The 16,231-nt window shown below is 37.8% G+C and overlaps 1 protein-coding gene across 1 annotated transcript; it reads right to left on the bottom strand.

Annotated features, from left to right (window-relative positions):
• Positions 1-192: 192 nt before the first annotated feature.
• rab25b (RAB25, member RAS oncogene family b) lies at positions 193-14,917 on the bottom strand. The gene is made up of 5 exons (XM_058053631.1): positions 14,671-14,917; positions 7,494-7,689; positions 5,828-6,021; positions 3,320-3,400; positions 193-942 (listed from the first exon to the last, which is right to left on the bottom strand). Exons 1-5 carry the CDS (start codon positions 14,705-14,707, stop codon positions 824-826), a joined length of 627 nt encoding a protein of 208 aa, XP_057909614.1. The 5' UTR covers positions 14,708-14,917; the 3' UTR covers positions 193-823.
• Positions 14,918-16,231: the final 1,314 nt, after the last annotated feature.

Here is a 16,231-nt window from a genome sequence, read left to right as displayed (position 1 = left end):
AACATTAAACTGGTCCAACTTTGATTATGTGAAATATATATTATATAGTTGCATTCCACATGATCCAACCAAATTAGAATATTTTCAGAGTGTACAGTATTTCAACAGATGGACGATAAAACATTGATTTACAAATTGAATTCATGAACAATATCAAGTTAATAACACAAGTCGTTTGATTATTTTGTTGATATTTATTTTCTTGTAATGCTTATGTTTTTTGTTATTTTTTGTGATATTATTTGAAGTACAATACCTCACGTTTTGGGTGGGTCATCCTGTTCTCTGTATGATGTAGTGCAGGTGTGCAGCTGTAACATTGCAACCTAAATGATAAACATACTGTATTTTTAATAAACAGCTCTTAATCACTCCATTGCCTGTACCTAATGTTGTGATTAGTAAATAATTGGTTAAGAGTTAACAAGCATAGTTCATCAATCATTTCACTCAATCACTCAAATATTAGCCACCAAGCAAAAACCACAATAATAATTTGTATGTGGCTACTCCGTAATCAGGAAAAAGCGTAACAAAACAAACAAATTAAAAACAGTATAACATTATTTTGTGCATGGATAAAATTACATGTTTCATCCACAGGATCCATACCTGGATGGATATTGATTCATCATCATGAATCTACAACATTACCATGATGCAACCTCCACATGTTCAAATCAGTCCGTTTTTTTTTTTTTCCTAATTCAAAGCGGCTCCACTAATGCCAGGACCCTGGCCATGCATGTCTCGCCGGGCTGATGGGGCGGCCTGACGCTACCGCCCTCCTTCCACCGTGGTCCCCCCGCTCTTCTGAGGGTGCTTAGATGTTCTTGCAGCAAGGTTTCTTCTCCTCTGTGTGTTGCACTGTGGAGGTGTCCAAGGAGACTGCAGAGATGGAGCCTCGCACCACTTCCTTACTGCTCACCTTCTTGTGAATCTCTACATCAGGAAAATGATTGGACATCATGAAATCTTGTGGATCAAGAAAAAAATCATCTGTTGACACCACTTGATTGAATACATAAATCAGGGGTCTCAAACTCAATTTACTTGGGGGCCACTGGAGGTCGGGTCTGGGTGAGACTGGGCCGCATCAGGTTTTCCAAAAAAAACAAATTTATTAAAAACAAAATTTTTTTTAAAACTTCGCTTTGGTTCCAATTTTCTACAAGAAAAGCTCTGATAAAACATTCCACTGTTCTCAAATATCTTAATTTTTATTTTTCTGCACAAAATAAGATGAAAAATAAATAAACAAATCAAGAATAAAGAAAATCAATCAATCTGTAATAAATAAATAAATATAATAATAATAATAAAATGGCAAATAATTTTTTTCATATTAAAATGAACAAAGCATTATTAGAGCCCTGTAGACATGACAAAACACGACTATAGTCACATTTATACTCTTTTTATTTACAACATATTGCGCAACTGCAGGGTCTTGAGACACATGCTAACTCGCAAACTGGAGAGCTAGCCACCTAAACGGTAGCCTTCAAGTTATTTCCTTTCAACTTAAATAGCCAAAAACTTACCACTTCCACACGGATCGGGAGGATAACTATTAACAGTTATTTAACCTTTAACATGAACATGAATCAAACGTAATCATTTTTTCTGGGTACATGATACCATACAGCATCCATATCAAACTTGAACATTAAACTTTCATATCAAGGCGGGGGCCTCAAACTAGTGTACTGCGGGCCACATTTGGCCCGCGGGCCGCGTGTTTGAGACCCCTGACATAAATGCAATGTAAAAAATGTAATTCATTGATTTAGATAAACTTTCAAGTTATGTTCAAATAATAATGTTGGCTATTAAATGAACTTAATTTAGAATGTCATATACACTCAAATTTTATTGTTGGTAAGCTTAAAACAAAATTAAAAATTCTAAATAAAATTAGCTTGGTAACATAATTTATATAACTTATATATATATAAGTTACTGCTACTTTAAAAGCTGTGTGCATTGTTACTATAATTAACAAATTAAACTACTTTGAATAAAATGATTAAGTCAGTTGACTTAACATATTTTTTTGAGTTATGAACTTTAAATCTTGTCCCTATGACAACAATTATTCATTAAGCATTACTTAAAATAAGCTTTGAGTGAAGAGGAAAAGCTAATTCGTGTAATGCAATATTGTTTGTTGGTTCAAAACAATTTCAAATTAAGTTATCATAACTAAGAAAGACTAATGGTAACTGTTGCGTTGATTTTTTTTGTTGAGGCTAAACATTAATTTTTGGAGTGTAGGCCAAGGAATAACCTAATAAACATTGGTGCAGATCGGGATAAGAGTGCACTATGATTAAAATGATGACTATGATTAAAAACACTTGTTGTGTATCAAGTGTGCACACTGTCACTTTGTAATGCCCACTACCACCCCCTAAAGGACTGGAGTGGAACAGCGTCACCTGGCAAGTCATTAGCCGTCAATCAAATATGACTTTAGACCAGGGGTGGGCAAACTACGGCCCGGGGGCCACATCCGGCCCACCAAGTGTTTGAATACGGCCCGCCCAATCTTTCCAAAGTATTTCATTTAAACTCAACATACAACCTGGCATCATGGCCTGAGCCAACCTTTTGATGGTTGTATCAATTTTGTTGTTTGACATGGTCTGTTGTTTACAAAGTGCTCCTGAAAAAAGAGACACAAGCACATAATAATAATAAAAATTAAAATAATAATTATTATATTATTATTATATGTATGTATATATAACAATATATAAATGTTATTTATATTTAATTAAATATAATAAATTAAATATAATAAAAATATAATAATTTCATTAAAATTTAATAAACAATTTATATTTATATATATTTTATATATTATATAACTATTATGATTATTATATGTATTATATTAATGCTAATTATTAATTTTTATTAATATTTATTAATTATTAATTATGTATTAATTATATATAATAATATTGTTATATTTTCATATTTTACATAATAATAATATAATAATAATTATTTTAATTTTATTTTAATTATTATAATATTTTATTATTTTAAAAATATTTAAATATAAATATAAAATAATAATAATAGCAGATTGCATGACAATTTTACAGATACAATAATACCAGGTGGACTGTTACGTGTAAAATATATAGTCTGCCCCCCCCCGGAAATTTTGTTATATCAATGCGGCCCACGAGTCAAAAAGTTTGCCCACCCCTGCTTTAGACAGCGATGTTGGAGGGGGTTTCTCCTCGACTGAGTGACCCTTGAATGTTTCAACAGGGCCAAAAAAGACATCCAAATAATGAATTACCTGTTAGGACGGTGTTGAATGCTGCCTCCACGTTAGTCGATGCCAAAGCAGACGTCTCGAGAAATAGCAGATTTCTTTTCTCTAAACAAAATAGAAAAAAAAAAAGCATTTCTATTTGCTATTCATCAAATGCTGTACCTCTTTCTTCTATTTTCGAACACTGTGACGGGACAAAGATGTGTGCATAAGATGAAGATGATTTTTTTGTATTATGCGCCGTATGTGGCTCACAAAAGAAGCTCTTGTTGAATACGGGTAAACGTTTTTTGCTCAGTTTATTGACATAAACTACTTAGCATTAGCTAACCACCTTTCTGTTCATCATTCACCGTTGCTGGAAATGTTTATTGTAAGGAAACGGTAAGGAAAGAAACAATTCCAAGTAGCGCCAACGCGGTTTTGCGGAAAAGTTTTCTTTTTATAAGTCAGGGTTAGATAAGCTTTAAGTTTTATCGTTCAATGTTTTTTATATTTCTGTCGTAAAAAAAACTGAGACAGGGGCGGCACGGCAGTCGAGTGGTTAGCGCGCAGACCTCACAGCTAGGAGACCAGGGTTCAATTCCACCCTTTGCATGTTCTCTCCGTGCATGCGTGGGTTTTCTCCAGGTACTTCGGTTTCCTCCCACATTCCAAAAACATGCTAGGTTAATTAGCTACTCCAAATTGTCCATAGGTATGAATGTGAGTGTGAATGGTTGTTTGTCTATATGTGCCCTGGGATTGGCTGGCCACCAGCCCACCGCCCAAACAAAGCTGGGATAGGCTCCAGCATACCCCCGCGATCCTAGCGAGGATAAGCGGCATAGAAAATAGATGGTTGGACATGTTTTTTTATGGAGTTCCCCAAAGATCCATCTTTAGCCCCCCATCAAAATAATAATCTCTTTCCTCCTGGGACATATTTTCTGTGAAAAACCCAAACCTCCAGTTCCGCTGACTGCAAAGATGGCACCCAGCCTTACCTGTCCACCAGACTCCCTACGAGCTGTTAGCATCCTAACTAGCCTAGCACTGCAACTGGAACACTGAAATGATGACTTTTTGACCTCTGATGCCTGAATGTTTTTGTTTGTTTGTTTTGTTTTTGTTGGGTTTTATTCTATATGTGCCCTGTGATTGGCTGGCCACCAGTCCAGGGTGTACCCCGCCTCTCGCCCAAACAAAGCTGGGATAGGCTCCAGCATACCCCCGCTATCCTAGCGAGGATAAGCGGCATAGAAAATAGATGGTTGGACATGTATTTTTATGGAGTTCCCCAAAGCTCCATCTTTAGCCCCCCATCAAAATAATTATCTCTTTCCTCCTGGGACATATTTTCTGTGAAAAACCCAAACCTCCAGTTTACGCTGACTGCAAAGATGACACCCAGCCTTACCTGTCCACCAGACTCCCTACGAGCTGTTAGCATCCTAACTAGCCTAGCACTGCAACCGGAACACTGAAATGATGACTTTTTGACCTCTGATGCCTGAATGTTCAATCAAAATGTCCCAATTTTGTTGGGTTTTATTCTATATGTGCCCTGTGATTGGCCGGCGACCAGTCCAGGGTGTACCCCACCTCTCGCCCCAAGACAGCTGAGATAGGCTCCAGCATACCCCTGCGATCCTAGCGAGGATAAGCGGCATAGAAAATAGATGGATGGACATGTTTTTTTATGGAGTTCCCCAAAGGTCCATCTTTAAAAAAAAATAAAAGCTGTTATTAATGAGATAAATTATTATATATTACACTAATTTGCTTATATACTGGTCTACACTTTCCAATTAGGCCGACAAAATGATAGTAGTTAATGAGGAACAACCCGAGCTAACGAATTAGTTCATTAGTTCCTCAGTAACTACTGTCATTTTGTGTACTTTACTGTAAAGTGAGACCAAGCCACCACTGGGAATACTGTAGGTCAGGGGTCTCAAACTCGCGGCCCGCGGGCCAAATGCGGCCCGCAGGATGCTAGTTTGAGGGTTGTGGGTCAGGCTCGAACCGCCTTCAGACTGGTGTCGGTCTCTTCCGCTCAACCATGTAGAAATGGGGTATGGCTTCCACTGTGACCGGGGTGCGCCGACATGGACGTGGCGGTGCAACGGGGGAGGTGCTTGGCGCAGTGATAATTTCATGCCAAAACAACACGCCAAAAGTGAGCTGAAAGATCGCCAGCTCCGACCTGGTCTGTTCTCGGTACGCAAGGTTCACCTATGTGGCAAAGCATAATGCATAAGCACAATGCCTGGATTAGCCTGCTGCTGTGTTTAATGTAATCTGATGTGCGGTACAGTGGGTACAGCTTACCTTTGTATTATAGCTTAAGTAGCTAACAATATATAAAAATGAATTCATTGTATTTTTACAATATGCTGAGGGTCAACAAAAAATGTCCCCCAGGATCTCCCTGCTTTTAGATACTCACTGAGCTGACATTTCTCAAGATGCGGTTCTCCAAGTCCAAATGGAACAACCTTTGTAGGACTCTGCAAAGGACTGCGTTTCATCTCCATACTTTAATCCTACCTGCAAAATCTTTGGCCTCGTCCGTCGGCACCGATCTCTCGGACTCCAGGTCGGATTTGTTGCCCACCAGCATGACCACAATGTGCGGGTCGGCGTGGTCGAAAAGCTCCTTGAGCCAGCGCTCCACGCTTTCATAGGTCAGGTGTTTGGTGATGTCATAGACCAGCAGAGCCCCCACCGCTCCTCTGTAGTAGCTGAGGAGAGGACGTTGCTCTCATCACTGGCAACCATATCATCCTAACCCAGGGGTGGGCAAACTTTTTGACTCGGGGGGCCACATTGATTTAACAAAATTGACGGGGGGGGCCAGACTATAGATTTTGTATTTATATATTTTCGCTTTGTAAACAGCAGACCACATCAAATAAATTAATAAAAACAAAAAGTACGGGTTGCACGGCGGTCGAGTGGTTAGCGTGCAGACCTCACAGCTATGAGACCCGAGTTCAATCCCACCCTCGTGTGGAGTTTGCATGTTCTCCCCGTGCATGCGTTGGTTTTCTCCGGGTACTCCGGTTTCCTCCCACATTCCAAAAACATGCTAGGTTAATTGGCGACTCAGCTGGGATAGGCTCCAGCACCCGCCGCGACCCTCGTGAGGATAAGCGATAGAAAATGAATGAATAAAAAAGCTACCGAAACCATCAAAAAGCGGCACGGTGGTCTAGGGGTTAGCGCGCAGACCTCACAGCTAGGAGACCAGGGTTCAATCCCACCCTCGGGCATCTCTGTGTGGAGTTTGCATGTTCTCCCCGTGCATGCGTGGGTTTTCTCCGGGTACTCCGGTTTCCTCCCACATTCCAAAAACATGCTAGGTTAATTGGCGACTCCAAATTGTCCATAGGTATGAATGTGAGTGTGAATGGTTGTTTGTCTATATGTGCCCTGTGATTGGCTGGCGACCAGTCCAGGGTGTACCCCGCCTTACGCCCGAAGACAGCTGGGATAGGCTCCAGCACCCCCGCGACCCTCGTGAGGAAAAAGCGGGAGAAAATGAATGAATGAATGAAAAAGTACGGGTTGCACGGCGGTCGAGTGGTTAGCGTGCAGACCTCACAGCTATGAGACCCAAGTTCAATCCCACCCTCGTGTGGAGTTTGCATGTTCTCCCCGTGCATGCGTTGGTTTTCTCCGGGTACTCCGGTTTCCTCCCACATTCCAAAAACATGCTAGGTTAATTGGCGACTCAGCTGGGATAGGCTCCAGCACCCGCCGCGACCCTCGTGAGGATAAGCGATAGAAAATGAATGAATAAAAAAGCTACCGAAACCATCAAAAAGTTGGCTCAAGCCATGATGGATGCCAGGTTGTATGTTAAGTTTCAACGAAATATTTTGGAAAGAACATGCAGGCCGTATTTTACTTTAACACTTATTATTATTTATTTAACACTTGGCGGGCCGGATGTGGCCCCCGGGCCGTAGTTTGCCCACCTCTGTCCTAACCTCACATTTCCATTTCTTGGGTCATTTATTCTACTTTGACAGAATTTAGCTGCTGTTTTTTGGAGCAAATTGGGAAATTCCAAAGGAAAGATAATTTTGTAATTACTCCAAAAGCCAAACTGCTAATCCAGCCGTGGGCCTTAAGACAAAGTGACATGTTTCCACAGACAGAGTGGACATGTGGGTTGTTTTCCAGGATAACAAGCAGCAGCAACACTCACGCTGACGTGATGGCCCGGTATCGCTCCAGCCCCGCCGTGTCCCATATCTGGGCTTTGATGGAGAAGGTGTTGAGCTGCACCGTCCGCGTGCTGAACTCCACGCCGATGGTGGTGCGACTGTCATGGTTGAACTCGTTTTTGGTGAAGCGGGACAGCAGGTTGCTCTTGCCGACACCCGACTCTCCGATTAGGACAACTGTGGGGGGGGGGGGGCACAAAACAACATCTCTGAATTGTACCTATGTACAGTAAACCTCGGATATATCGGATTCAATTGTTCCCACTGTTTTTTTCCGATATAAGCAAAATCCGTTATATGCGTATACCGGAAAATGTCCGTTTTACGCATATATCGGATTTATATCCGGTATATGCGTAAATGGGATTTTATCCGTTATAAAAAGGCACTTCCTTGACTATGTTTCCAATGTACCTGGACGCGCAGGCAACGCTGCAAACGCTGCAAATGACGTCGTATAGCGGCCTGTCACGATTCGGCGAATTGGAGCGCCACGATGCGGCCATCCGATATATGCGAGGGAAATTTCATGGAAATGCATTGGAACGGGACTGGAGATTTTGTCTGAAATAGGCGAAATCCGTTATAAGAAATCCGATATATGCAATGAATTTTTATTGGAAATGCATTACAGAAAAATCGGTTCTTTTTTATCTATCCGTTGGGAGCGAATTTCCGATATATCCGAGTCCGATATATCCGAGGTTTACTGTATTATAAATGATGTCTTCACCTGTTCTACCATATGTGACTTTCTGCAAAGTAGCTATAACTAGTTAGGCATAAAAAACATTTTTTTTACACTAATAGATCCTTCTAACACCCCTATTGTCAACTTCATATTGGTATTACCCGATGAGGTCAATATAATCAGAGAAAATAGGCCATTTAAGACAAGTTACCCACAGTAACCTTATAGGGGAGCAGAGTGGTTGGAGGACAGGAAGTGACGACGTGGTTTCAGAGTTCTGTGTTAGTTTGTTGTGATTATTATTATTACTTTCATGTTATTATTAGCCGCACAGCAGGGGACCGGTTAGCATGCAGGCCACACAGTCAGGAGATCAGGAAGACCTGGGTTCGAATCTACTCTTAGGCATCTCTGTGTGGAGTTTGCAGATTCTCCCTGTGCGTGTAAGATTCAATGGCAAATTGTGCATAGGTATGAATGTGAGTGTGAATGGTTGTTTGTCTATATGTGTCCTGTGATTGGCTGGCTGGCCACCAGTCCAGGGTGTACCCCGCCTCTCGTCCCAAGACAGCTGGGATAGGCTCCAGCATACCCCCGCGATCATAGCAAGGATAAGCGGCATAGAAAATAGATTGATTTTTTATGGAGTTCCCCAGAGCTCCATCTTTAGCCCCCCATCAAAATAATCATCTCTTTCCTCCTGGGACATATTTTCTGTGAAAAACCCAAACCTCCAGTTCCACTGACTGCAAAGATGACACCCAGCCTTACCTGTCCACCAGACTCCCTACGAGCTGTTAGCATCCTAACTAGCCTAGCACTGCAACCGGAACACTGAAATGATGACTTTTTGACCTCTGATGCCTGAATGTTTTTTTTTAATCATTCCTTCCTTTTCTACCGCTTTTTCCTCATGAGGGTCGCGGGGGTGCTGGAGCCTATCCCAGCTGCCTTTGGGCGAGAGGCAGGTGGCCAGCCAATCCCAGGGCACATATAGACAAACAACCATTCACACTCACATTCATACCTATGGACAATTTGGAGTCGCTAATTAAGTTAGCATGTTTTTGGAATGTGGGAGGAAACCGGAGTACATGCAAACTCCATGAATCAAACATGGAATCGAACTCGGGTCTCCTAGCTGTGAAGCCTGTGTGCTAACCACCCGGATTTGGTTCAGTATATTTTTCATCAAAAAAGTAGTCATGCCAAAATGTTGTGTTGCTGCTGGATGTTCACAGTATCCGAGTGATACTGTCGTGGGGATGCTAGAGCCTATCCCAGCTGTCTTGGGGCGAGAGGCGGAGTACACCCTGGACTGGTGGCCAGCCAATCAGGGCACATATAGAAAAACAACCATTCACACTCACATTTATACCTATGGACAATTTGGAGTGGCTAATTAAGTTAGCATGTTTTTGGAATGTGGGAGGAAACCGGAGTACCCGGAGAAAACCAATGCATGCACGGGGAGAACATGCAAACTCCACACAGAGATGGCCGAGGGTGGGGAAAGACAAAATACGAAGCCAAAAAGTTACCACTTCCACACAAACTAGGAGGAGAACTCATTCATTGATTTTCTACCGCTTTTCCTCACAAGGGTCATGGGGGGTGCTGGAGCCTATCCCAGCTGTCTTGGGGCGAGAGGCGGGGTACACCCTGGACTGGTGGCCAGCCAATCACAGGGCACATATAGACAAACAACCATTCACACTCACATTCATACCTATGGACAATTTGGAGTGGCTAATTAACCTAGCATGTTTTTGGAATGTGGGAGGAAACCGGAGTACCCGGAGAAAACCCACGCATGCACGGGGAGAACATGCAAACTCCACACAGAGATGGCCGAGGGTGGGGAAAGACAAAATAAGAAGCCAAAAAGTTACCACTTCCACACAAACTAGGAGGAGAACTCATTCATTGATTTTCTACCGCTTTTCCTCACAAGAGTCATGGGGGGTGCTGGAGCCTATCCCAGCTTTGTTTGGGCGAGAGGCGGGGTACACCCTGGACTGGTGGCCAGCCAATCACAGGGCACATATAGACAAACAACCATTCACACTCACATTCATACCTATGGACAATTTGGAGTCGCTAATTAAGTTAGCATGTTTTTGGAATGTGGGAGGAAACCGGAGTACCCGGAGAAAACCCACGCATGCACGGGGACAACATTCAAAGGGTGGAATTGAACCCTGGTCTCCTAGCTGTGAAGTCTGCGCGCTAACCACTCGATCGCCGTGCCGCCCCCCCCTTTTTTTTAATCAAAATGTCCCAATTTTGTTGTGTTTTATGACTCACAACTCAACACTTGACATGAACCAATGTTCTTAGATATAAAACACCTCTCTCCAAGAAGTGGGAGGTGAGGCCTCATCAGGTGGAACGAGTTGGGCTGCTACTTCCTTCTATTATCTCAGTGACCGAGGAAGAGAAACTCCCCACTCGGTACCTTTCTGTGACTAATGTTTGGCTTTCAGTTGGGAGTCGCTGCTGAAACAAAAGGCTTGCTATGAAATGCCACATCCCCACAGCCATGAAACATGGACGAACAGTGGGTGTGATTGCTGTCACACAAGCAGGAATCAACCGTCACGGCACACGGAGATAGAGATAATATGCTGCCACATTCTCTCCATAAACGCTCTTTCTTTTTCTACATGAACCTGTCAAGCAGAATCTCTTCATTCAAACGTTTTGACTGGCGGGCCGCATTGATTTAACAAAATTGACGGGGGGGCCAGACTCGATATTTTATATGTAACAGTCCAGCTGGAATTATTGTATCTGTAAAAGTGTTCAATCTGCTTTATGGATACTTTGAGATCATTTATTTGATGTAAAGTGCATTATAAATTTATAATAATAATTTTATTTTTTTATTATTATTATTATTTGTTATTATTATTATTTGTATTATTATTATTATATGCTTGTGTCCCTTTTTTCAGGAGCACTTTGTAAACAACAGACCACATCACATAACGAAATTATTAAATCTGTAAAAGTGTTATGCAATCTGCTATATGTGCACTTTAAGATCATTTATTTGATGTAAAGTGCGTTATAAATTTATAATAATAAGAATAAATTTATTATTATTTGATATTATTTATTATTATTTGATATTATTATTTTATTATTATTATTATTATTATTATGTAAAGTGCATTATAAATTTATAATAAGAAGAATAAATTTAGTATTATTTTATATTATTTGTTATTATTATTTTATATTATTATTATTATTATTATTATTATGTAAAGTGCATTATAAATTTATAATAATAAGAATAAATTTAGTATTATTTTATATTATTTGTTATTATTATTTTATATTATTATTATTTGTTATTATTATTATTATTATTATTATGTAAAGTGCATTATAAATTTATAATAAGAAGAATAAATTTAGTATTATTTTATATTATTTGTCATTATTATTTTATAATATTATTTGTTATTATTATTTTATATTATTATTATTATTGTTATTATTATTATGTGCCTGTGTCCCTTTTTTCAGGAGCACTTTGTAAACAACAGACCGCATCAAATAACAAAATTATTGTATCTGTAAAAGTGTTATGCAATCTGCTATATGTGCACTTTGAGATCATTTATTTGATAAAAAGTGCATTATAAATTTATAATAAGAAGAATAAATTTATTATTATTATTATTATTATTATTATTATTATTATTATTATTATTATTATTATTATGTGCTTGTGTCCCTTTTTTCACTTTGTAAACAACAGACCGCATCAAATAACGAAATTGATAAAACCGCCAAACCATGAAAATGTCGTCTCAAGCCATGATGCCAGCTTGTATGTTGACTTTAAATGAAATACTTTGGAAAGAACGGGCGGGCCGTATTCAAACACTTGGCGGGCCGGATGTGGCCCCCGGGCCGTAGTTTGCCCAACCCTGCTCTTCACTTTTTAACCAGCAACCTTTCGTCACGTCAAACAATGTTTCATCAGGTCATTGTTTTACAGACGGCAGCCATGTTGCTTTGCTGTCACTGAGATCATAACAAGAGTTTTTCCACTTCTTCTCCGCTACTCAGTAACTGCTTGTGCAAACAATACCTGGACCAGCTTTACGCCACACTGGACTGTTGATTCCATGGAATTTAGTAAGGGGAGTGCGGGAAGGGGGGGGGGCTTGATGGTCTTGCATTACATGTTCCCTTTTTGCTTGTTTTCCAGGAGGTGCAACAAGAGTTTTATTATCCTCTGTCAAACCTGACATATCATCTCAGCGGAGTGTTTAATAGACAATATATTCACTTATTATATTATTATATTCACTTATTATATTATATTATTATATTATATTATTATTATATTATTATTATATTATTATTATATTATTATTATATTATTATATTATATTATTATTATATTATAATGCGATTCGGAGTTTGTTCTATTTCTTGCTTAATTGTTTTTGGGTCGTCCAAAGTGAAGGTACTCATTTTTAATGGCCTGCGACCTAAATAATAAATAATAAATAAAGAAAATAAAGCTGCAATATATGAGGACAAATATAAATGTTACAATTAAAAAGGCATAATTAATACATTAAATTAAAAATAAATTTAATTATTTTTAAAGTTAAAATTATGAAAAACATTACATTATTTTCTAAAGTCATTACACTATGACAAAAAAATGACAATAAGTCACAATTTTAGAAGAATAATTAAGTCGAAAATATTATGGCAACAAAATCCTAATATTACAAGAAAAAAGGTGTAATTTTCTGAAAATAAAGCTGCAATATATGAGGACAAATATAAATATCACAATTAAAAAGGCATAATTAATACATTAAATTAAAAATACATTTAATTATTGTTAGAGTTAAAATTATGAAAAATTATTTTCTAAAGTCATTACACTATGACAAAAAAATGAGAATAAGTTACAATTTTAGAAGAATAATTAAGTCAAAATTATTCTGGCAACAAAATCCTAATATTACAAGAAAAAAGGTGTAATTTTCTGAAAATAAAGCTGCAATATATGAGGACAAATATAAATATCACAATTAAAAAGGCATAATTAATACATTAAATTAAAAATACATTTAATTATTGTTAGAGTTAAAATTATGAGAAATTATTTTCTAAAGTCATTACACTATGACAAAAAAATGAGAATAAGTTACAATTTTAGAAGAATAATTAAGTCAAAATTATTATGGCAACAAAATCCTAATATTACAAGAAAAAAGGTGTAATTTTCTGAAAATAAAGCTGCAATATATGAGGACAAATATAAATATTACAATTAAAAAGGCATCATTAATACATTAAATTAAAAATACATTTAATTATTGTTAGAGTTAAAATTATGAGAAATTATTTTCTAAAGTCATTACACTATGACAAAAAAATGAGAATAAGTTACAATTTTAGAAGAATAATTAAGTCAAAATTATTATGGCAACAAAATCCTAATATTACAAGAAAAAAGGTGTAATTTTTAGAAAATAAAGCTGCAATATATGAGGACAAATATAAATATCACAATTAAAAAGGCATAATTAATACATTAAATTAAAAATACATTTAATTATTGTTAGAGTTAAAATTATCAGAAATTATTTTCTAAAGTCATTACACTATGGCAAAAAAATGAGAATAAGTCACAATTTTAGAAGAATAATTAAGTCGAAAATATTATGGCAACAAAATCCTAATATTACAAGAAAAAAGGTGTAATTTTTAGAAAATAAAGCTGCAATATATGAGGACAAATATAAATATTACAATTAAAAAGGCATAATTAATACATTAAATTAAAAATACATTTAATTATTGTTAGAGTTAAAATTATGAAAAATTATTTTCTAAAGTCATTACACTATGACAAAAAAATGAGAATAAGTCACAATTTTAGAAGAATAATTAAGTCAAAATTATTATGGCAACAAAATCCTAATATTACAAGAAAAAAGGTGTAATTTTCTGAAAATAAAGCTGCAATATATGAGGACAAATATAAATATCACAATTAAAAAGGCATAATTAATACATTAAATTAAAAATACATTTAATTATTGTTAGAGTTAAAATTATGAAAAATTATTCTCTAAAGTTATTACACTATGACAAAAAAATGAGAATAAGTTACAATTTTAGAAGAATAATTAAGTCAAAATTATTATGACAACAAGTCGGGGAAGTAGTCCTGTTCTGTCCCTCCATACTCAATAAGGCTCTTTTGCGGCTTTATGTATGCTCCATAACTATAAAAGGTCAAGTGCCAAGAGTGGTGTCACCCCTAAAAGTACAGCAATGTCCTCTCATGTCAGCATGGATGCAGTGGACTGCCAAGCTGAGAAACAAGGAAGTGTGCATGGAAAAACACAGGAACTTTGCAGAACGGCTCTTCTGGAATGCTCCATTGAACACAAACGGGGGAAGACGTTTGCACTTACCCTTGAAGACAAAATTGTAGGCCTCGTCTGAGCCCATGTTGTGTCCATGCACTGCCGCCGGGTTCCTATGCGCACTTCTTCTCGCAAGATGACACTGACTCACCGGGCCAGGCAGCGTCCGCCTTACGCCTTGCAAACAGGTCCCTCGTCAGGCTGAGGACTGAAACGAGCAGCAGCACAAATATTTTGGCACGCTCGCTGTCTCTGTCCTCTGGCAGCAGGACATGTTGAGCATATCCAGGGCAGGGAGTGGCCGCACCGCAGGATGGGGGCGTGTCTTCAGGCAAAGGCAGGTCGATCAGGTGGGAGGGGAGGAGGGACAGAAGGCAGGTTAGGCACCCTGGAAGGCTTGGTTAGGCACCCACTGCTGGTGGAAATGAAGTACTGCATGCAGAATATCATAAATACAACAGAATCCAGTGCATGCAAGACTTTGAGAGAATAATGTAGAGCAGGCCGCATTGATATAACAAAATTTCCGGGGGGGGGGGGGGGGGGGGGGCGGGGGGGCAGACTATATATTTTACACGTAACAGTCCACCTGGTATTATTGTATCTGTAAAATTGTCATGCAATCTGCTATTATTATTATTTTATATTTATATTTAAATATTTTTAAAATAATAAAATATTATAATAATTAAAATAAAATTAAAATAATAATTATTAGATTATTATTATGTAAAATATGAAAATATAACAATATTATTATATATAATTAATAAATAAATAATCTTTTGAAAGATTGGGCGGGCCGTATTCAAACACTTGGCGGGCCGGATGTGGCCCCCGGGCCGTAGTTTGCCCACCCCTGATGTAGAGGAATGAAAAAACAATTGCATCAATATGTAATACAATATGAATGTGAGTGTGAATGGTTGTTTGTCTATATGTGCCCTGTGATTGGCTGGCCACCAGTCCAGGGTGGACCCCGCCTCTCGCGCGAAGACAGCTGTGATAGGTTCCAGCATCCCTGCGACCCTGGTGAGGATAAGCCAAGGGTGGGCAAACTACGGCCCGGGGGCCACATCCGGCCCGCCAAGTGTTTGAATGCGGCCCGCCCGTTCTTTCCAAAGTATTTCATTTAAAGTCAACATACAACCTGGCATCATGGCTTGAGACGACATTTTCATGGTTTTATCAATTTCGTTATTTGATGCGATCTGTTTATATTATATTATTATTATTATATATTATTGTAAATGTATAACCCTCTTTACATCAAATAAATGATCTCAAAGTGCTCCTGAAAAAAGGGACACAGGCACATAATAATAATAATAACAAATAATCATAATATAAAATAATAATAACAAATAATATAAAATAATACAAAATGTATTCTTCTTATTATAAATTTATAATCATAATAATAATAACATAATAATATAAAATAATAATAACAAATAATATCAAATAATAATAAATTTATTCTTATTATTATAAATTTATAACGCACTTTACATCAAATAAATGATCTTAAAGTGCACATATAGCAGATTACATAACACTTAATAATTTCGTTATTTGATGCGGTCTGTTGTTTACAAAGTGCTCCTGA

Source organism: Doryrhamphus excisus, chromosome 17, assembly GCF_030265055.1.
Source record: "Doryrhamphus excisus isolate RoL2022-K1 chromosome 17, RoL_Dexc_1.0, whole genome shotgun sequence".
Lineage (NCBI taxonomy): Eukaryota > Metazoa > Chordata > Actinopteri > Syngnathiformes > Syngnathidae > Doryrhamphus > Doryrhamphus excisus.
Note: the sequence above shows the minus strand (reverse complement) of the source record. Positions and strands in the feature narration are given on the sequence as shown.